This window comes from Bos grunniens, chromosome 10 (assembly GCF_055505025.1).
Source record: "Bos grunniens cultivar Pamir isolate PY7600 chromosome 10, Bosgru_T2T1.0, whole genome shotgun sequence".
NCBI classification, from domain to species: domain Eukaryota; kingdom Metazoa; phylum Chordata; class Mammalia; order Artiodactyla; family Bovidae; genus Bos; species Bos grunniens.
In genome coordinates, this window is record NC_141174.1 from 71,060,001 (window position 1) to 71,082,440 (window position 22,440).

At 36.8% G+C, this 22,440-nt stretch overlaps 1 protein-coding gene across 22 annotated transcripts in view; it reads right to left on the reverse strand.

Moving 5' to 3' along the window:
* Positions 1-22,440, reverse strand: part of CDIN1 (CDAN1 interacting nuclease 1) — a 231,340-nt gene that overhangs the window by 166,641 nt on the left and 42,259 nt on the right. For all 22 annotated transcript variants that reach the window (XR_015134994.1, XR_015134991.1, XR_015134993.1 and 19 more), the window contains exons 2-4: positions 9,105-9,150; positions 8,151-8,215; positions 1,881-1,941 (exon numbers count right to left, since the gene is read on the reverse strand). Coding sequence is in view for 18 of the 22 variants with exons in the window: in XM_086321996.1 (XP_086178122.1) it covers positions 1,881-1,941; positions 8,151-8,215; positions 9,105-9,150 (172 nt within the window). In the remaining 4 variants the exon portion in view is untranslated. The remainder of the gene's footprint in view (positions 1-1,880; positions 1,942-8,150; positions 8,216-9,104; positions 9,151-22,440) is intronic.

Below are 22,440 nucleotides of genomic sequence, written 5' to 3' on the forward strand. Positions count from 1 at the left end.
GTCCTTGCCTTCCAAATCAACAATAATACAGTGCTCTTACTTAAGAGAGTTGCCGCACACTGTAATGTACCAATGTTATCTATTTCTCATCAATTTTTACAGTTTATACTGATTAAATATATATTGACTCATAAACTATTACCATCGCATCAATTGTCACCAGATGCAAGCATATGTCATTTAAAGGTATTAACTATCATATAAAAATGGCAGCTTGGTTGTTTAGAAGGCCAAATCCGGTACCAGTCATTCCCCAATTTTCCTAAAGCATTAGCAATCTCTCAGAAAATGCTATCATTTCTGTACTAATCTGCAGCCAAAGGAGAGGAAACATCTTTAAACGGTGATTTATTTCCTTTGGTTAAACATTGCTATATATTCATGGTAAATAACAGATTTATTGATATGGAGAAAATGTGTCAGTGGGTTAAAATTTTCCATATTACTAGAAGATGGAAGTTAAGGTCAGCTAAATAAGCTAAGCTCAACAGAAATATCCATTAAAAATTCAAATGAATACAAATTGCTACTATATAAAACTTATGCCATCAATATCATCATCTATAAAAATGACTATCACTTTTGCATCACACTCCTTCTAGATGCTGTATCAGGAATGCTTTTTTTTTTTCATAAAGAACACTCTTTTTTTTTTTATAAAGGGCCACATCACTAAAGTCTGAATGAGTTATACCTCAAATATTTTAAGTTGCTAACAGAATCGACTCAAGTCTGGAGACATTTAAAAACCACCTTGCTCTAGAAATTAAAAAAAAGAATAAAAAACATGCTTTGCTAGGAGGAGGAGAGACATCTATTCTATATGTTAACTATCCTATCCGATTGTGTAGACACTGCCTAGACTATTAAAACCTGCTAGAAACTGATAGGCAATTGTTCAATGGCTGACTGGTGGCACACAGCAGACAGAAGCTATGAGAGAAGCCATCCTTACATGGAGCACTTGCTGCTACTGCAACAGTTAATGCTCACAGTACCGAGTCATCTTTAATGCAAACACACATTTTCTGCCTTCCTTCTATGTTTTCTATTATAATGCAACATGAAAACAGTGTACATTTCATTCCATCCCTATGAGGTTTGCATAAGCAGTTCCAAGTCAGACTAAATATTGTATTGCTCTTATTACGGTGGATAAATATTTTAAAGTTTAGGAATTAAATATTTTATTTTTTCAGTATGCTCTCTGCAACTATTAAGAACTTTTTACAGCTTCTTCATTCATGGGAAGTCTTTAGGGTTTCCTTTTTAAATGTAAGACTATTATTTGTTTCCCCAAACAGAAGCAGATAAGAGTTAACAAATAAGTTCAATAAATCACTTCGTCCTTAGTGTTAATAAGAACAGTATGCTTCTCCATATAAAGAAAGACTTCTAGAAGGCATGTATCTTTTAATATAGTAAAAGTTTGCTAACAACAAAAATGAGTCAAGTAAATGTTACATCTTTAGGTATACAATCTCTCTCCTCATTTTTGTAACAGCATGGGTTGTCTTGCCATAAATCTCTGTACTTGACACAGGTATTATTTCTCACACTAAATTAAGACAACACATCTAAAGAAGAGCATGTCCTGAGCTGTTTGGTTGAAATTTCCCACAAAATAAGAGATCAAGAAGCTGTTTACTCATTTATTTTAAAAGAAACAGACTAATTAAGTTAACTGATTTATTAATACATGAAGTTCTCAGTCCAATTATTAAAAGTACAAAGAGACCAGGGAACAATTTAAATGTCTACTATACCTCAAAATCTTTTTTTTTTTTTTTTAAGGTTAATTATAATTCTAAGCAGAGCCACTCTACACAGGCCCCTTAGGTTTTATGTAGGTTTAAATAAAATAACAACAATAACATTACCTCATTGGCTAGCTCCAGGAGCACTGGGGCAGCTCCATTTTTCCTCACTCCATTCAGATACCTAATAAGACAAAGCCAAGAGGTAAGGCAGTGACAAGAAAAGGCCAGCATGGACTTGTCAGCATCCCCTGTGTGTACATGTTTTTTCTGGGCAAATGCCACACTCAGCTCTAGTTCAAGTACGCTGTCACGGGAAAGCAGTGAAGGGAAAAGAATAACAAAAACGGCTCACCTCAAAACCACTGTTCACCTCAAAACCGCTGGCCACTAACTAAGCGAAGTCGGGGGCAGGAGGTCTGAGCATAGTCATCTTCCTTGTTTTTTCCTCCTAACGTGTAAGGTGAATACAGAGGTGATTTTGAAAAGAACTAACCCTATTACCCTGGCATTATCTATGCCATAACCACTTCCTGGGAAGGAAATAAGTTTACTCGTGAACAAAGTATCCATGCAAGCATATCATCTTTTGATTTACTTTTAGTTCATAGGGTTGGTTGGCACCTGATTAGGGAAAAAGAATGGAACAGACTTTTCATCAGTGGGTCACCAACCCTTTAACAGGCAACACAAGCCATCATCTTATCTGCTCTAGATTTCTGTCATTACCTCTAGCTCTCCTCGTCCCCTAACGCTACGAAAACAAAACAAAACAAAAAAACAAAAAAGTCCCCAAATTCATCCCAGACGTGGATGCCAGAGTGATTTTTTTTAGGACAAAAATTTGAACGTATCATTCTCCTTCTTAAAACATTTCAAAAGCCCCACACAAAAATCTCAAAATTAAATTATAATCACTTAAAAATTCTTGTAAGGTTCTTTGTAATCTGGTTCCTACCTACTCTCTTCAGCCAGCCTCGTCTCTAGCCACTGTTTGCCACTCTGACCTTTCACCTGGATAACTCAGAATCCACCTTGCACATCACCTTTTTCATCCACCACAACCAGGACTATGTGAAGTGTCCCTCAAAGTGCAATCGAGGAGCACCCTGTTCCTCTCTCCATCACTTAGCCCAGAATGCTCTATCTGCTGAGTTACTCGTCCACCTCAGACACATCCCAACTGTAAGGCTGAAAGCCTCATGAGGGTAGAACACTTTCATTTTATTCAGTTTACTATGTGTAGCACAGTTCTTGGCTTATAATAGGTAATTATATTGCAATACATATTTTTCTTTAATAAATGAGTAATTAATTAAAAACATTTTAGACAAGAAAATAGAATTAAGTATGAACATTTTCTCTACAGTGTACTGTTTGATTGAATAAATTAATAACATTTGTTCGATAGTAAAAATCAAAGTCGACAGATGAGGTCTTCTTTGTAACTGCCAGGAGAAAATACTAAATTAAATTATACTATTTTACATGTATGTTTATAAAGATGTATAATTTCCAATAAACAAAGTGGAATAAAGTCAAATTATTTAAGGTGGGTAAAAATCTCAGGATCATTACAACTTCAAAGTAATTCTAATAAATCCATTTTCATCTGTTGGCTCTTCCTCAGAAAAATTGTTTAGGAGTCTAACTGGGAAATAAGTATTTTCATTTCATCAAGATCAAAGGAAAAACAAAACAAAAATAAAAACTAACAAGGCAAGTGTGGTTGAGAGAAAGATCCTTGGGAAGTAGGTCAGCTAAGACCTTCACAATCAACTTACAGAATTTCCATTGCACTGATAGGCCTGCTCAAGAAACAACCAATCAGTTCCATCAAATTAGAGCAACTAACCAGATGCTTAACTAATCCATTAAGCATTCTGATTCTGGGTCAGGGTATTTAAACCTATAATAGGATATCTTTACAACTCTCCACTTAACATTCACTTATCCCATAAACATTTTGAGAGCTGACTAGTTGTCAGACCTTATTCCAGGTTCTGAAGAAGCAGCAGGGAGCAAAACTTTAGCTCCTACCATCACAGACATTATACTGCATGGAAAGACAGAGAAACAAATATATAGAATAATGACATATGCTACAATATAAGTTGGGTTTCCCTGGTGGCTCAGATGGTAAAGAATCTGCCTGTGATGCAGGGGATGCAAATTCGATACCTGGGTTGGAAAGATTCCCCTGGAGAAAGGAATGGCAACCCACTCCAGTATTCTTGCCTGGAGAATTCCATGGACAGAGGAACCTGGCAGGCTAGTCTATGGGGTTGCCAAGAGTTGGACATGACTGACTAACACTCTCACAATATAAATTAGATGGGCTGGTCAGGAAGTCACTCTCTAAGGAAGTGACACTGAAGTAGAAACAGACAAAAAGGAAAGCAGCAAGCCATCAGACGAAGGATATTCCCAACAAGAAAACAGTAGGTGCAAATGTCAGGAACGGGCCTGGGCTATCTGAGGGCCAGGAAAGGCTCTACTGCCACCAGAGCAGAACCTCTTCTCAGAGGTTGATCTGGAAAGAATCAAAGAGGACAGCTAGACCCCAGTTCATGTGGCCTGTGCCAGAAAACTGTCATCTTGAATCCAAATTATATGGCTTTACATAAATGCTGCATCAATCACTATCCTGGTAATAACCAATAGGATACTTCCATTAAGTTTAAAGAAACAGGAGCTGGTCAAACAACAATAGATGACACAGACTAAATGTCATCCTTCAGTTTGCCACAGGAGGACTAACAAATGTGTAACTTGTAGGTGAAACCATCCTTAAAAGACCTTCACAGAAGGTCCATTTTATGACTTTTTTTTAGTGTGAAAGAGCTGTTAGCATCTAAGATTAAAAACAATATGTACTGATTTCAAACATAAAGCAAAATTATCTAATCTTTAATATTTGTATAACAACTATTATGGGAAAACTTCAAAAACTACCAAAATTCTTCACTAAGCTTACATCTGAACACCACCTTTGTTGATCCCATATCGAAAAATCTCTGGAACCCATCTCCATGTCTGCAGCTATTTTCCCAGAGAACAAAGTAGCTGAGGACAGGTACTTGTGGTTCTTATACGTGGTTCCTAGCACAGTAGATGGGACACATTGAGTGCAAAGAAAACAGAGCTAATTAAACAAAAAAGTGGTTCAAATTTTCAGAAACTATTTGTATCATTTGATGTCAATATCATATTTGAACTAACCTTTTTTCCCATGTGAACACCAGAATAAAATCTAATTGGTCTGATTCTTCAAAGCTAATAAAGGTGGCCCCTCGGACAGTATGAGTTGAGAGAAGGGAGGTGATGAGAAACAATGCTTCTTCTAAACTTTGCTACTGATGAGGATACATGCAAATCTGACCAAGTTGTGAGTGTGTGTGTGTATGTGTACACCCACACGTGCATATAAGCCCGTGTGCACCGATCTAGAGAAATCTAAATAAATTTTACCAAGTATGTTTCCTGTTTAGAACTAAAATACCATCATACAGTGGGAAAGAATAGAAGGCTGTTTTCAATGTGAACACTCAAGCTGTGTCTATACACGCACAACATGAAGAACTGAGGATATTTCCTCAGTAATTCAAAGGGAAAATATTTTCTACTGGTGTCTGGATAATTTGAAATTTCAGTTGACCACAATGGAATCACACTGTGGACTATATGGTCTTAAATACAGACTTCAAATTCTGAATTGAGATCATCTCAATACTAGCAAGAATACAGAGACACAGGAATTCTCTGATACTGCTAGTGGAAATGAAACCATTACAACCTTTCTAGGCTGTAATTACATTATTTCTAGTTTGTATTACATTACAATAAAATCTTATGTTTTCATTATTTGCACCAGTAATTCCATCTACAGAAATATTGAGAAACTAATCCAAAATGCAAAGACTTAAGCACCATAATATTTATCAAAGCATTATTTATATCAGAAAAGTGGAAACATATATGTGCGACAGAAGAATGTTTCAATGAACTTTGAAACCTTCAGATGATGATGTATCAAAATGTTTACAAAAAGCTTTCTTCAAAACAATACTATGTTATACACACTTTTCCAAGTATAAAGTTCAGAATTCACAGCTGCATATATAGTATGACCTCATCTATGTAAAAATGGATTGACAGAAGCCCGAGAAGAAAAATACCAGTGGTTATCTATGGATGCCACAATTACAGGCAATTCTTTCATTTCTTTTTTATACCATTACACATATGCTTAATTTTCACAATAGGCAAGTATTACTTTTATTAAAAAAAAATAAGTTGGTAAGATTGTCAAACTGCTTAAGCGTGTTTTGATATAATTTTGCCTTTATGTTAATCAGCTGGAAAACAAACATCTTTTTGGGCCAATTTACCACACAGAATACAGAGACATTCAACCTGCACATTTAGAAGAAGAGGCCCATGAGGTCAAACCATCTGAAAAGTAACAACAAAGCCTGTCTCCAAGCACAAGATGTGGGGCAAAAAGTAAGGAAGTAGGGTAATAAAGTAAGAAACAAGTCAGACTGCTTTCCTATTAGTCTGTCCATTACAGCCTAACTTGAAGTTTTTTTCAAACATTGTGACTCCACAAAATTGAGATTCTTGTATTTAACTAAATTTAAAGAAACACAAATATGTTTCTGCATTTTCATTATTACCCACTCAACTGTTCCTTGAGTAACCATACTTAAAGGAAAGATTTTTGTTTCTGGTCTAAACTATCCAGATGACTCAATAAAGCATGTTCATACTTTAGAAATCAAATATACTCTAATGAACCTAACTTTTTTTAAAGTAGTATTTAGAGATCTTAGGAATCATCTAATTAAAATAGACTTTATACAATGAAAAAAAAAAAAAGATTATTAGAGGGCAGCCCCATGGCCTATTAGCAGATCTCCAAATTTTTAGAAAATGCTCTGTTCTCCTTTGTTGATGTTAACAGGGCCTTAAAGTCTGGATATAGAACCATACTTTTATATGAAAGCCTAAGACTATAAGTTTTATATAAGAATATACTTTTTGACACATGAACCACTTTTCAGTCTTTCTGTGGAGGGTCTGTTTGCCAAAGCAGTTGCTGGTTTCATGGCATTTTATGGGCCGTTCTCAACTTTATATGTATGATTTAGGTGATGAGTTTAATTTAGATGTTAATTTCACTGAGGAGATTATGACTTTTGAATAAGTCAATTCAAACTTTATAAACACTTCTTGGAGAGTAATTCTCCGAGACATAAAAGTGTCTGTGTGTGTTGGGGGGTAGGGGGTGGCCTGCAGGTATGGTGTGTATGCATGTATATTCCTTTAACAGACATTTCCACTCAAAACAGAACATATCTTTACCTCATTTGGCATAGTGAATACTTTTTTCAAAGCCTAACTTGAATAACTTTTCAATAAATATTTCTCAATTCTTTAAAAATATGACTTTACAGAAACACAATTCTAATATTTTATCTGTATATTCACTTAATTCATAGAATTTTCATGCATAAAAATCATTCATCTCAAGTCAGTGGTATCATTCTCACTATAGAAAGACTGCTCTGTCAATCTTAAGTATAATAATTTTAGATTATATTTCAAACAGTTTTCCTTTCCAATATGTCCCTAAAATACTTCAGAAAGCAACCAACAATTTCTAATTCAAACCATTATTATTTACCATTATAAGTTATTCACTCATATTACAAAGATAAGTTTTTTAAATTTTTTTTTTAAAAAAGGAGCTATTTTAAACACTCTTTTTGTTTCAGAACAAGAAAGGTTGGGAACTATAATAAATTAGGCTGAAATTCAAAGATTTCCTTTTAAAATATAAACCCCTCTTAAAATCTGACAGTTGTACATTATTATATATCTCCATTTGTCCTCACTTGATATATACTTTTCTTTTGCATTTCTAAAATGGCTAACCAATACCTACCATGCAAAATACAACTGGACCAAAATTCAACCTTACTTTCTAATATATTTTTCAACTTGCTGATTTACATGAGAAATAAAAATTGGCTTGAGAATGTTCACATATACACATAGATATACGTATGCATGAACATATGCATCTATGAAGGATATGCACTTACAGTAAATTTCCAGCATCCAACGGGGATTTTCTAATATTGTAACTTGTTTCTTACATACTAAAGATTTCACACACATGTAAATTAAGATAGTCTCACCATATTCTTTAAATCTATACAACATAGTATTTGAGAAATTTAAAAAATATACTTTAAGTCTTAAACAACTGACTTAAAACGTCTGGAATGTTACATAGAAAACCAATTTATTAACTTAATTTATTCATAATTATTATTACAATTAATAGGTATTATGATACCCTCTAGTGGGGCAGGCAGGTCATACCTCTGGTAATAACTTTCAATCGCTTCTGAAGTATGATGTTTGGCATGTGTTCTCTTAATATGTTTCTGAAACAAAATAAAAAAGATCTTTATGTTGTGTCACAGATCAGGTTCAAGAACAAAAATGACATATTTCTTGATCCCCACGTCTAACAAAAAGGGCAAACCGAATAGTAGTTTGGGGATTTGGGTGGCAGCGGATATTTTTTCCCTTCTACTCTATGAACCTATGCATTTAAATCTCTATTGCATGGCTGGGATGTCTCCAGTCTGTACCGCAAGGTACAGTATATATGTAAAAGCCAACAGGGTCATAGTAATTGAATCTAAATAAGTTTGCTTAGGGTTGTAGAGGGCAGAGAAAAACTTGTTCCCTCTTTCAACCTTTGTATTAATTTTCCCTCAATTCAATTCCATCTAAGTCCTCTGCAGTCTAGTTTTACAATCCAATTGCCATTTTTAACCAGGAAGAACATTGCTTAAAAACAACTTATTTGAAAACTACAAAAGTAATTCCGTAGAGACTTGCCACTTGACTGACACCTGTCATCTCATGATAAATGACTCCATTTTCTGCCTCTCTTGCCTTCTGCCACTCCAGCAATGGTCATTTATCATCATCTCTGTCAGCAATGGAAAGCGGCACTGACAGTGCAAGTCAGCAAACATTTAGCACATGGAACCACGCAACACGGGGAAATTATTATTGTCAGAATAATAATGGTTTAGCATAATTTATTACAGGTCCACCAAATAAGCAAAGGCTAGATGTTATTAGACAGATGGATGGGTAGGCTTGGCAGGCCTCCACTGAGACGCAGGCGGTGCTTGATGTGGAAAGGAGAACATCCTCCAACCCAATCAGAGAGCTGGCAGTTCAATTACAAAGAAATAAAGGGACATTCATCATTCAATTAGGCACCTGTCAACCCTCACAAAGGAGAAAACTTCTAACCTGGTACTCCTGGGAGAAGATGCTCAGCAGAGTGGCCTGCGATTGACTGGAACAAATAAAAGAAGGACAAAGTTAATTACTGGAGTGCACGGCAAAGAAACAAAAGAGAAAGGAGCTTCAAAGGTAGGCCTGCTGCCCTGTAATCTAACAGAACATGAAAACAAGTGTGGAAAAGTTGTTCCAGATGAACACCTCAAACAAAGGCTTCCTGCTGCTAGGTCAAGGAGAGGGAGAAAGGGAAAGGGGGAAATACGGACCATCTCAAAGCAAACTATCATATGATTTGGATTTTCTTAAACTTCAGAATGACTGTAAATCATGTCTGTAGCATGCAGGTATGTTGAAAAGGGACCCAAGGTGGCAAAGTTTATTCCCACTGATAAATGATAAGAGTTAAATCCCATAAACAGTAGAAAACATGCAATTGATTCACTGGCAACATTCTGAAATTTATTTTGTTAGCAGGCAGGTGTCCTGTAGCTCTCTTCTGTAGCTCTCTCAGATTCAACGGGGGAGAAAACGCTGCGCTTTGCTACAAGTAGTGCACAGAGACCACTGGAACATTCCCACCGACACGGGCCTGCTTTGAATAGAGAAGCCTTCACAGCAGGAAGCGGGGTCCTTGAGGACATGGCTCCCTAAGACTGCCATAAGCCTTATTCATCTAAGACTCCACACAATCTCAAACACCTGGCAGTGAAGCAACCTGGAAAACATTCTAAGTGGAGATTTTCCTCTCACAATTGTTAACATTTAGAAATGGAACAGATTTTTTTTTCCTTGTCTAAAAAGCAATCAATAGCCCACTGCTATTCTTTCTGATTGCCCTCTGTAGATAGAGTTGCCTTATCATATGTTGAAAATGATTAGTTATTTCTGATATATTTTCCTACTAGAAGGTATCCAAACAAATTACAGTGCTAATAATTCAACTTTTATAGTACACCAAAGCACAGTGAGTAATTAAAGTTGTTCTATTCATGAATGAAACTGCTTAAGCTCATCACAGGTTTAGAGTATGAAATAAACACAATGACACTGTATTTCTTTACTCACTGTCAATATTGTCATCTCTTGCATATCATTATAGATTGGGTTTCTAACCCCTTTCCACTCTTATTGGCTTACAATAGAATATGTTTTTTTAAAAAAAGATGCCATAAATGTTTATCAAGGAAAATCAATAATTACTAAAGGACTGTTTTGATAACTCCAAAAGTACTGAGAAATGATTGAATAAAATTATAAATTCATTATAGTCCAATTTTTTTCAATGTCTCTTTAAAAATGGAAGCCACCTTTGAAAGAGCCAGTTTTCTGTATAAAATCTTCCTAGTGTGTTTGGCTTGCTTGAGCATCACATGCAAATCACAGACCCTAGTAGGGCTGTTGACAACCATCTCATGAAAAAAAAAAAAAAAGGCGAAATTAAGCCCAAATCTTTATAAATGACTGAATAAGTCACAATGTTAGGTATTTATGTACAATAAATAGAGAGCTCCTCATTGCACAGCAAACTATATTTATCTTAACCAATTAATGGAGGGCAAAATGTCAGTGTCTCTGTGTCAAACAATATGATGGATATAAATGTGCATGTAACAGGCAAGTCAGGGACCAACGACTAACAAGGAAGAAACTAAACTGAATAAGACAAAAATATAATTGTAGATGCTCAGAAAGGGAAGACTAACAGACAGCTGGAGGAATAAGCCCAGGAAAAAACAATTCAAAGTGAGAAGTTCATCAAGAGTTGAAAGCACCATCCAAGCTGAGGGCAAGATAATGTCTTCAACCAGGAAACCATCTTCAAATAGCTTGTAATTCAATTCATCTAAAGTCATGGACATAGCCTATGAAGCAATGCATTTTCTCAGTGGCCAAGAGGGTTAGTTACAGTATAAATTCAACATTCCCTCGGTTCATTTCACAAAGAATATGGTTTTTAGCTAAGAAGTAAGAGAAGAGATGGTTCCGTGAACTGAAAGGCTTATCTTGAATATCACAGTCAGTTCCATCAGTAGTCTTCATTGAGCATCCAGTGTCCTGAGGTCATGTGTATGGGAAAACATGCCTCCAAAATGAAACATTTAAAGTGGACAGGAACTGATTTAGAGGAAACTTTCCACATATACATGCAAAAAAAGTAAAAAGTAAAATATTATCAAGCACTCACATATTTTTTAGGAATTAAGTGAAGTAAACCATACCCTGACTTCATATATTTCAAGACTGTATTGGCTTTGGAACATATACATGCCACTTAGGATATAAGTGGTTTCAATTTACATATTAAAAAATATAATCACTTAATTTGCATACATGCCCAAGATGGATTATGAAGTCTCTTCAAAGATAATTTTGTCTATTTTTTCCCCATACTATGCTCCCAGATTAAGCTCCTCATCCTGCAGGTGTCTGAAAAGAGAAGAGCGCTGAGTGGACTCCTACACAGGCTCTCTGTAAAACCTTGTCTGAGGTGTGTGACAAATGGCTTATGGAGCAGCAGAAGTCACACTGCAGCAATGGGGGAAAAGGACAAAGTCAACACACCGAGGACGATGCAACAGAAGATGGAAAGACCTTGGGCCCTTGAGGACACTGCTGAGCTGCTCAAGACCATAGAGTGAAGTGATTGCCTTCCACACTTCTTTTGAGTAATAACACGTCTTGTTTTGAAGGAAGGAAGGAAGGAGGGGAGGGAGGGAGGCAGAAGGGAGGTGGAAGGGAAAGAAGGAAGGAAGGCAAGAGAGGGGAGGGGAGGGAGGGAGGGAAGGTTTTTATTTCCTATGTGCCCAGGGAGCAGGAGACATGATGGAAGAAGGGCATGGTGACAGGCTGCTCCATCATGATGGCACCTGCCCAGGATGCAGTACTCAGGAAGGACTGTCCATTTTTACACTCTGTAATTCTCTTCCTAACTGGCAGCTACTGTACTGGGCTTCCTTAAAATTGTTCCTCTGTCACTGTGTCACTAAACTGAGGTGCCCAGAGATCATAAATTGCTGTGTGTGAGTGACTTTTCCACACAGAATTTAAACACTGGCGGGATATTGTTTACCCTCATTTTATACTGCATTTTAGACTTCAAATGCCAGGTACTTAACGGGCAATAAACCAGGGCCCCATATTGTATTTAACTCCAGACCCATCCAGCTAAGATGCTCAGTAACCTGAAGGACATTAAAGAAAATGACATCAGGGGGTTGAATGGAAGTTTTGACAATCCCAAGTAGACTTAAAGCAAGCAGAACCTTAAGGAACACGATACCACACATTATAAATTCTTCCTTTTCTCAAGTGCCTAACCATCAAAAAAGACCATAAAAAAAGAAATGTTTTTATTTAACTTTCAAGTTCCTTTTGCTCTAGAACCTAGGATGCATCAGTGTCTCTAATAGGCTTGAAATCCTCTAAACAAGATCAATGTTATTTCTGGAACTCAGGAAGCAGTAAATCAAACTAAGGATGATAAAGTAAGATATTCCAACAAAGCCTTAGGCTTGCAGGCCTCACAAGGTACAATACAACCTTTCTAAACCCATGAAAGAATACAACTAAAACACTGGCTCTGTGTGGTCAGTGACTTAGTACTAGTCAAGGAAGCTTTTCCATAAAAGCAATGCCCTACCCTCCGTCACCGGCTTCCCTGGTGGCTCAGTGGTAAAGAATCCTCCCGCCAGTGCAGGGGACGCAGGTTTGATCCCTGAGTTGGGAAGATACCCTAGAGAAGGAAATGGCAACCCACTTCAGCAGTCTTGCCTGAGAAATCCCATGGACAGAGGAGCTTGGTGGGCTATAATCCATGGGGTCTCAAAAAAAGAGTCAGACATGACTTAGTGACTAAACAACAACACACTTATGTTTTATGTTAGTTACCTCAGTTGTGTCCAGTTCTTCATGAACCCATGGACTGTGGCCCACCAAGGCTCCTCTGTCCATGGAATTCTTTAGGCAAGAATACTGGAGTGGGTTGCCATTCCCTTCTCCAGGGGATCTTCCTGACCCAAGAATTGAACGTGGATCTCCTGCACCGCAGGCAGATCTTTACCATCTGAGCCACCAGGGAAGCCCACTTATATTTTATATATATGAAAAAAGTGGTTACTGTTCCAGGCACTTAATTAATTTTGCTAGTAGGTTAATGTAACTGCTAAGTCATTTCAGTCGTGTCCGACTCTGTGCGACCCCATAGACGGCAGCCCACCAGGCTCCCCCGTCCCTGGGATTCTCCAGGCAAGAACACTTGAGTGGGTTGCCATTTCCTTCTCCAATGCATGAAAGTGAAAAGTGAAAGGGAAGTTGCTCAGTCGTGTCCGACCCTCAGCGACCCCATGGAATGCAGCCTTCCAGGCTCCTCCATCCTTGGGATTTTCCAGGCAAGAGTACTGGAGTGGGGTGCCATTGCCTTCTCCAAGCCATATGCAAAACAGCTCCATCTATAGCAAGAGCTAAGAGTTATATCAACAGCTAGTTTGTGCTACACACTACACTCTGCCTTTTATTATACCCTCAAAGCAAGCCTCTAAAGTAGGTACTATTACTGTTCTTATTTTAAAGATGGGAAACAGAGGAAGAGAAGTTAAGGGAAGTATACAATTAAAGACCTAGGTAAGTGGGAGAACTGGAAATCAAAATCCAGTTCCGATTCCAGAACTCAAGCCCTTAATTCCCATGCTAATCTTCTAGTGTGTGCTAACACCCATTGCTTAAGGCTAAGCATTTATGTTACATTACCCTCCAAGCAACCCTTAAAGGTGGGCATTGTTGCTTTGGGACAGAAAATTGAAGCCACAGGAGATAAAGAGTTCTGATCAAATCCCACAGCTTTAGACAATATTCCTTAAAAAAAACAAAAAACAAAAAAAAACTTAAATTGCAGCCTTACTTTAATTAACTACATAAAAAAAAAGTTCCTATAGGAAAGAGTCAATGATTAAAAAATTATTGGGTAATTTTCATTATTCTTTCTGAGGCTAAGGTGTATTTTGTTATTAACAATCACACCATTGCCTGAAGTGTCTCTAGTAAAGTAAATGTTGCTCAGTCGTGTCCAACTCTTTGCGACCCCATGGACTGTAGCCTACCAGGTTCCTCCGTCCATGGGATTTTCCAGGCAAGAATCCTGGAGTGGGTTGCCATTTCCATCTCCAGGAGATCTTCCCAACCCAGGGATCGAACCCAGGTCTCCTGCATTGTAGGCAGACGCTTTACCATCTGAGCCACCAGGGAAGTGTCTCTATGTGATTGCAAATGTGTCTTTTGCCCAAATGCTATTTACTACATACAAAACAGCTTTAAATCCTTCCCTGAACAACACACGTTCAAACCCAATCAATCTTCTCTACAGAGGACAACACCCTCCAGATGTGTTAACTTCATTATATAATATTTAATGAAGTTTTCTAGTTATAAATAGAACATATTCTGTGTAAAATCTATAGACGTCTATCTGTGTTCCTGTGTTTTTTATTCTATGTCTGGTGTGTATGTGTGTGTCTATACACAAAAATAAAATTTCAAAAATTGTGTTTTAAACATACTTTCGTAACATACCTTCATTACATAAAATATTAACATTTATCTATTCCATAACACATTAATCTTTTAAAAATCATTTTTATTGTGAATAAGACAAACCACATAACCACTTTGATTACCAAATAGAATACTCCTGGGATCCGAAAAGGCATTCTGTCTGATGGGTACCCTTTCTCTCTCCAGATGAATCTGATCTAACACAGTGTGTATTCTTTTGCATCTGTCTTCTTTTACTCAATATGTCTACGTAAGTGACTCTTGTTAATGCTGCTGCTGCTGCTGCTAAGTCGCTTCAGTCGTGTCCGACTCTATGCGACCCCACAGATGGCAGCCCACCAGGCTCCGCCCAGGATTCTCCAGGCAAGAACACTGGAGTGGGTTGCCATTTCCTTCTCCAATGCATGAAAGGGAAAAGTGAAAGTGAAGTCGCTCAGTTCTGTCTGACTCTGAGCGACCCCATGGACTGCAGCCTACCAGGCTCCTCTGTCCATGGGATTTTCCAGGCAGAAGTACTGGAGTGGGGTGCCATTGCCTTCTCCTTGTTAATGTTAAGTACAGTTAATTCATTTCCATTGCTGTATGGTATATTCTATTGTATAAGTATACTCCACATTTATCTATTCAATTGACGAACCTCTGAACTGTTTCTAGTCTTTTGCAATGAGAATGATGCTGCTGTGAACATTTCTGCATGTTTTCTGGGGCATGTGTGTACACATTTCTGATAGGTATAAATGTGGAGTAGAATTCTGGACCATCTGATATGCAAATCTCTAGCTTTAGAGTATCTAACTGTGAAACAATTTTCAAAGTATTTGTAACAATTTTCAGCTCCTGCCAACACTAAATGAGAGCTCTCAATGCTAAACAGCCTTGTCACACCTTCAAGTTAATGGTTTGTATTTCCATTTTCTTTCTAGTGTTTTCTGGAGTGCTGAAATTTTTAATTTTGATGAAGTCCAATGTAGCAATTCTTTATTATTGTTACCTTTTATGTGTGTCGTGTGTCTTTTCTGAGACATCTTTGCCTATTCACAGTCACGAAGATAATTTTGCATGTTTTCTTTTAGAAGCTTAAGAATACTAGGTTGATGATCTATCTTGAGTTAATTAATGAACTGAGATAGGAGCCACATTTTGCTTTTGTTATTTTTGTACACATATCCAGTTGGTCACACCACCATTTACCCATGGACTATCATGTTACCTATGAGGAAACCAAATATCTAAGGGTCTATTTTGGGACTCTCTAATCTGTTCCACTGATTTATATGTTTATCTTTGCACAGATATCACATTGATCTGATTTACTTTTGGCAAAGTCTGTACATTTAAAGTATGTTCTAATATATTTAGGTTTAAGTTTATATCTTACTGAAAGCTAATTTTCTTAGTCACCATACACTTCTTTTTTTGTATTCTTTTATGCTGAAGCTGAAACTCCAATACTTTGGCCACCTCATGCAAAGAGTTGACTCACTGGAAAAGACCCTGATGCTGGGAGGGATTGGGGGCAGGAGGAAGAGGGGACAACAGAGGATGAGATGGCTGGATGGCATCACCAACTCGATGGACATGAGTTTGGGTAAACTCTGGGAGTTGGTGACAGACAGGGAGGCCTGGTGGGCTGCAATTCATGGGGTTGCAAAGAGTCTAACACTACTGAGCAACTGAACTGAACTGAACTGAAAGTGATTTAGTACTTATTTTTCATTATTTTCCCTGTCAACTTGGAAGTTATATATTCTTATACTATTAATAGTTATCCTGCATAAACACATGCCCAAGTTAAACTTGGTGATTAACTGCTGCCTGGACAATACAAAAACTTTACATCACTATCTATACTTCTTCCATTCTGATATATAGGACATTACTGACATTGTTTTAATTCTACATACATCTTAAAATTCACAAGACACTGCTGTTGTTTTATAAAGATTCTGTTCATTCTGATATACTCACATATGTACCATTTCATTGCCCTTCCTTCCTTTTCCATCTGCAATAACCTTCTTCTAATAATTCAATCAATGCAGATGGGTTGTGATATCAAATTCTGGTCTTTTAATGATAATGTACCCTATGTCTCTATCTAGTTTTAATATTTTTTTAAAAAACTTCACTTAGGAGTTTTAACTCTGGCATTTAGTAAACTCCTGCTTACACTTTGTTGCACTTAAGTACATGACAATTATTTTTTCAAACTTGCTTTAACACTTTTTCTCTCCTGCCCAAGACTCCAAATGAGTCTGTGTTAACCTTCCCTCCTGTAAGCTCCATCTCTTATTCTCTCTTCATATTTTATATCTTTTCGTTATTCTGTATTACATTATGGGTATTTCCCTCTCATCTATCCTCCAGTTCACTATTTCTCTCTTCAGTAATGTCTACCTTGCTATTATATACATCCACTGAATTAAATCCGTCCAATTTCAATTACTGTGTTTGTAGATACTCTACTTGATTCTTTTTCAAGTAAGTTCCCTACAAACTTTCAATCTTCTTTTTTAACATCTTGAATAAGCTACACTTATAAAAATTCTGTTTAGGTAGTTCCAATCGCCAGAGCCCTGATAAGTCTATTTCTACAGTTTTCACTGGCCTCCATTTATGTTGTCACGTCTTCTTACGTGACTGAGTATCTCCCTTGATGTGCCACACTATGTGAAAAATTGCTTTATGAAAAATATGAATATGCAAATGGTTAACTGTCTCCAGTGGGGATTCTGATTTGATTCTGGGAGCGCTAGGAGTCTAGGATCACCTTCGTCCAATTACACGTATTAAATTTTTAGGCCAATGAGGTAAATTTGAAGGTAAAATACAGTAATGTAGAGCCCTTTTACTTCCAGTGCACATTAACTCCTAGGATATAGTCTTTTAGGGGGAACCCCCAACACCTAAGAAAGAGAATGAGATGGTTGGATGGCATCACTGATTCAGTAGACATGAGTTTGAGCAAATTCTGTGAGACAGTGAAGGACAGGGAAGCCTGGCATGCTGCAGTCCATCTGGTCACAAAGAGTCGGACACAATTGAGCGACTGAACAACAACAACTCAATGACTGGGACATTTGCAAGAGTTCCCACCTCTGGTAGACCCTATATCCAAGGATCTCTAAACCTTGTCTTCCAGCTCTATAAAGCTGTCAAAGGTTGTGTTCAGGACTTGGCTAGACTATATCTGCTGAAAAGGTAATTAAGTTAGAATTCAATGCTTAAACCGTTAGTCCCCCAATCCCTTATTTTAAAAAATTAAGGCATTACTAACTAACCAATAAATTAAATAAGAAATCACAATGGAAATAACAACAACAAAACATAAAATTGAGCACTGACAGTAGTGCATTTCAACAGTTGAGGGAAATACATTGCATTAATTAAATATAAGGGGGAAAAATAAACATTTTATTCTAGGAAGTTCTAGCAAACTGAAGATCCCAGAAAACAAAAGAGGAAAAGAAATAAAAGAATCAGAAAGGAAAGAAAGAAATCAAAGCCTCCCTATTTGAAGACGAGAAGGCTTAGAAACAACAAGAGAATCTATAAACAAAGGTTTTAAACACTAATAAGACATCTCAGAAAAGTAACTGGATATAAGATTAATATAAAAAGGAAATAAAATTCTTATAAAACAGTAAAATTAAATTAGCAAATAGAAAAATGGATCTCATTCACAATAAAAAAAAAAACCATAAAGTACTGACATATATATTTAACAAAAATGTGTAAAATCTTTGAAGAAAACCATAAAACCTCACTGAAGAGTACAAAAGAGTTCCTGATGAAGAGATAAGATATTTTCACAAAGAAAATTCCAAGAGTAAAAAGATAGTATTAATTAAAGTGTTAATTCTCTATATATTAATCTATGATTTTAATTAAAATCCAACCAAATTCACTAGTTTTCTGGTGGAATGTGATAAATTTATCTTAAAACTCAGGAAGAAGAATCATGTCAGAAATAGTCAATAAATTCTGAAAAGCAAAAATAGTGCTTTCTTACTCTATCAGGTACCAACATGGATTATATTTCAAAAACATTTACCAAAAAAAGCATGCTATAGAATTATACACATATTTGTTCCCACTTATATAAAATATAAGAATAGCAAAATATAATTACCTTTTTGCTCATGGACGTTTATGGATATAGCAAAAGAAATACATGAGGCTAAAACATTGAACTCAAGAAAATGGTTACCTCAGGTGAAAGAGAAGAGGAAAGAAATCAAAGTGTGATACAATTTTTTTAAAAAATAAAAATCTTAAAGGCTATAAATTGTTGATACCATCAGAATATTTCATTTCTGTAAAAGTAAAAAGCATCTGAAACAAATATAAACAGAGGTAGATTCAGAGTTTATTATACTATTCTCTACTCTCTGTATGCTATATTTCATAATAAAATTAAATAAGTAGGAGAAGAATAATGAAAAGAATTGAAAAGGAGCCAGATAAACTGATCTAAGTTTTTTTTCTGCTCTAAGTCCTGCCCTAATCTAAACGTTCTTATTTAATTAGAGGCTTAAGTATCTACACTTTTTTCCTAATTTGGGTTTTAACTTTTTAGAATGAGCCATAACATAAACAAGATAAAGAATAAGAAGCCTGGGTGAAAGACACTTAATTTTGTTTCCAAGACTAGATATTGGGTCATCTTCCTCTAAAGCAATCCCAATGACTTCAACACAATGTAACAGATATAGTACAGTACAGTGTTAGTAGCTCAGCTGTGTCCAACTCTTTGTGATCCCACGGACTGCAGCCACCAGGTTCCTTCCTCTGTCCATGGAATTCTCCAGGAAAGAATACTGGAGTGGATTGCCATGCCCTGCTCCAGAGGATCTTCTTGACCCAGGGTTTGAACCTGGGTCTCCCACACTGCAGGCAAATTCTTTACTGTCTGAGCTACCAGGGAAGTGCTGTACAAAATACTTATTGATTCTTTCTTCCTGTAATGATTTCTTCTTTCATTCGTTAATAAGTCAGCTAAAACTACATAATTAGAAATCCTTAAATCTGTAGTAATTTTATTATGATTGCTAGAAAGAGTAAAAGAGAAAGAGAAAGTTAACTATAGATAATCTGATAACACAAATGCACTCATCCCACATGCTACTAAGGTAATGCTCAAAATTCTCCAAGCCAGGCTTCAGCAATACATGAACCGTGAACTTCCAGATGTTCAAGCTGGTTTTAGAAAAGGCAGAGGAACCAGAGATCAAATTACCAACATTTGCTGGATCATGGAAAAAGCAAGAGAGTTTCAGAAAAACATCTATTTCTGCTTTATTGACTATGCCAAAGCCTTTGACTGTGTGGATCACAATAAACTGTGGAAAATTCTGAAAGATATGGGAATACCAGACCATCTGACCTGCCTCTTGAGAAATCTGTATGCAGATCAGGAAGCAACAGTTAGAACTGGACATGGAACAACAGACTGGTTCCAAATTAGAAAAGGAGTACGTAAAGGCTGTATATTGTCACCCTGCTTATTTAACTTATATGCAGAGTACATCATCAGAAACGCTGGGCTGGATGAAGTACAAGGTGGAATCAAGATTGCCGGGAGAAATATCAATAACCTCAGATATGCAGATGACACCACCATTAGGTCAGAAAGTGAAGAAGAACTAAAGAGCCTCTTGATGAAAGTGAAAGAGAAGAGTGAAAAAGTTGGCTTAAAGCTCAACATTCAGAAAACTAAGATCATGGAATCTGGTTCTATCACTTCATGGCAAATAGATGGGGAAACAGTGGAAACAGTGGCAGACTTTGTTTTGGGCTCCAAAATCACTACAGATGGTGATTGCAGCTATGAAATTAAAAGATACTTACTCCTTGGAAGGAAAGTTATGACCAACCTAGACAGCACATTAAAAAGCAGAGACATTACTTTGCCAACAAAGGTCCATCTAGTCAAGGCTATGGTTTTTCCACTGTCATGTATGGATGTGAGAGTTGGACAATAAAGAAAGCTGAGCACCGAAGAATTGATGCTTTTGAACTGTGGTGTTGGAGAAGACTCTTGAGAGTCCCTTGGACTGCAAGGAGATCCAACCAGTCCATCCTAAAGGAGATCAATCCTGAGTGTTCATTGGAAAGACTGATGTTGAAGCTGAAACGCCAATATTTTGGCCACCTGCTGTGCAGAGCTGATTCATTTGAAAAGACCCAGATGCTGGGAAAGATTGAAGCCGGGAGGAGAAGGGGACAACAGAGGATGAGATGGTCGGATGGCATCACCGACTCAATGGACCTGAGTTTGGGTAAACTACAGGAGTTGCTGATGGACAGGGAAGCCTGGCGTGCTGCAGTCCATGAGGTCGCAAAGAGTTGGACGTGACTGAGTGACTGAACTGAACTGAATCTGATAACAGTAGCCTATATGTTAAGATATTTGTAATCCTTCCCATGTTGGTTAAAACTCAACTTCCTTCCACCTCTGCATGAAGTATTATCTAATCTATCTTCCATCCTTTCCTCTCCTCTGGCTATTCTTCGTTTACTTCCGAGCATGCTTCTGTCTTCTTAAGCCACAACCTGCCTAAGGTTCAAACTACTGTCCACTGTTTCCGTTCACTACCAAATGTTTTTGTCTGGGGGGTCTTTGTTCAATAAATCTTATTCAGCCTCCACCCAATGGCAATCTCACTTCTACCCTCACTTGTTAACTAAAACAAAGATACACAGAGACTTTCTCACCACCAAACACCAAAGACATACTTCTTACTTTAGCTGATCTCATTGCATTATTTTACACTATTAAATCAAGCTATTTTAATGAAGGGAATCCTTTAAGAGACATAGACCAAGGCCAACCCTCTCATTTTAAAAATGACAAAAGTAAAGGTCATAGAGATGAAATCACTGCCCAAAGTTACACAAAGGATTATTTTACACCAGGTACCTGTAAATCTAGGAAAAAATAAGTTGTGCTACAAGCAGGACTTAGTGGAGGAATACTTAGCCATGTTATCTTAATAGATGAGAATATCACATATTTTCAATGCAGTTTTACTATTTAAGTCATCATAATGTTTCTGTGACCAATGTGTATAAATTAAAACACAAACAAATCAAAAAGCAAAATATAACACAAATTATATCAGCAGTAGACCCCAACCCCCAAGTTCCCACTTTTTACCACCAAAAGATAAAATGAATAAGAGATCAAAATTCTGAATTTTACTTCTCAATGACAGTTCTTTTTACTATAAATGCAAATTTTATATGATCTTACAATGTGGAAAGTGATTCTTTTTCCAGGTAATGTGCACTTCCCCTGACTTAGGACCATTTGTTAGCCCTTTGGAATACTACTTTTCTCTTATAAATTTCTCATGGACATTTTTACATATTCCACAGTTATTTTTTAAACAATAGGGAGCATCAAAAGTTGTACTGTTAAGGAAGCATGGTAGGAATTGTCTTTATTCCTGAGGTGCTTAAATTCTAATTGGAAAAAAAATCATACTTGAAGTCTCAGTTTTACCATCTGTATACAGATTCCATGACTTTAGAGTCCATTTTCACCTTGAAAGTTTCTGTGATTCTTATCAGTTCTACAACTCCAAAATTTAGATTTCTTAAATTTCTCTCTGCTTACAGCCCTAAAACTTTTAAATATAGCTTATCAGAAAACTGTGCCTTGGTTCTCATAATAATGACGTGTACTCGTGTTGACACTGGACACTTCTGTATGGGCCTAATATAGCAGGTCTATTCTAGGTTAATAGCTAGAGTGATTAAATTGTTTATTAAGACTTCTAGGCATTTAAAGTAA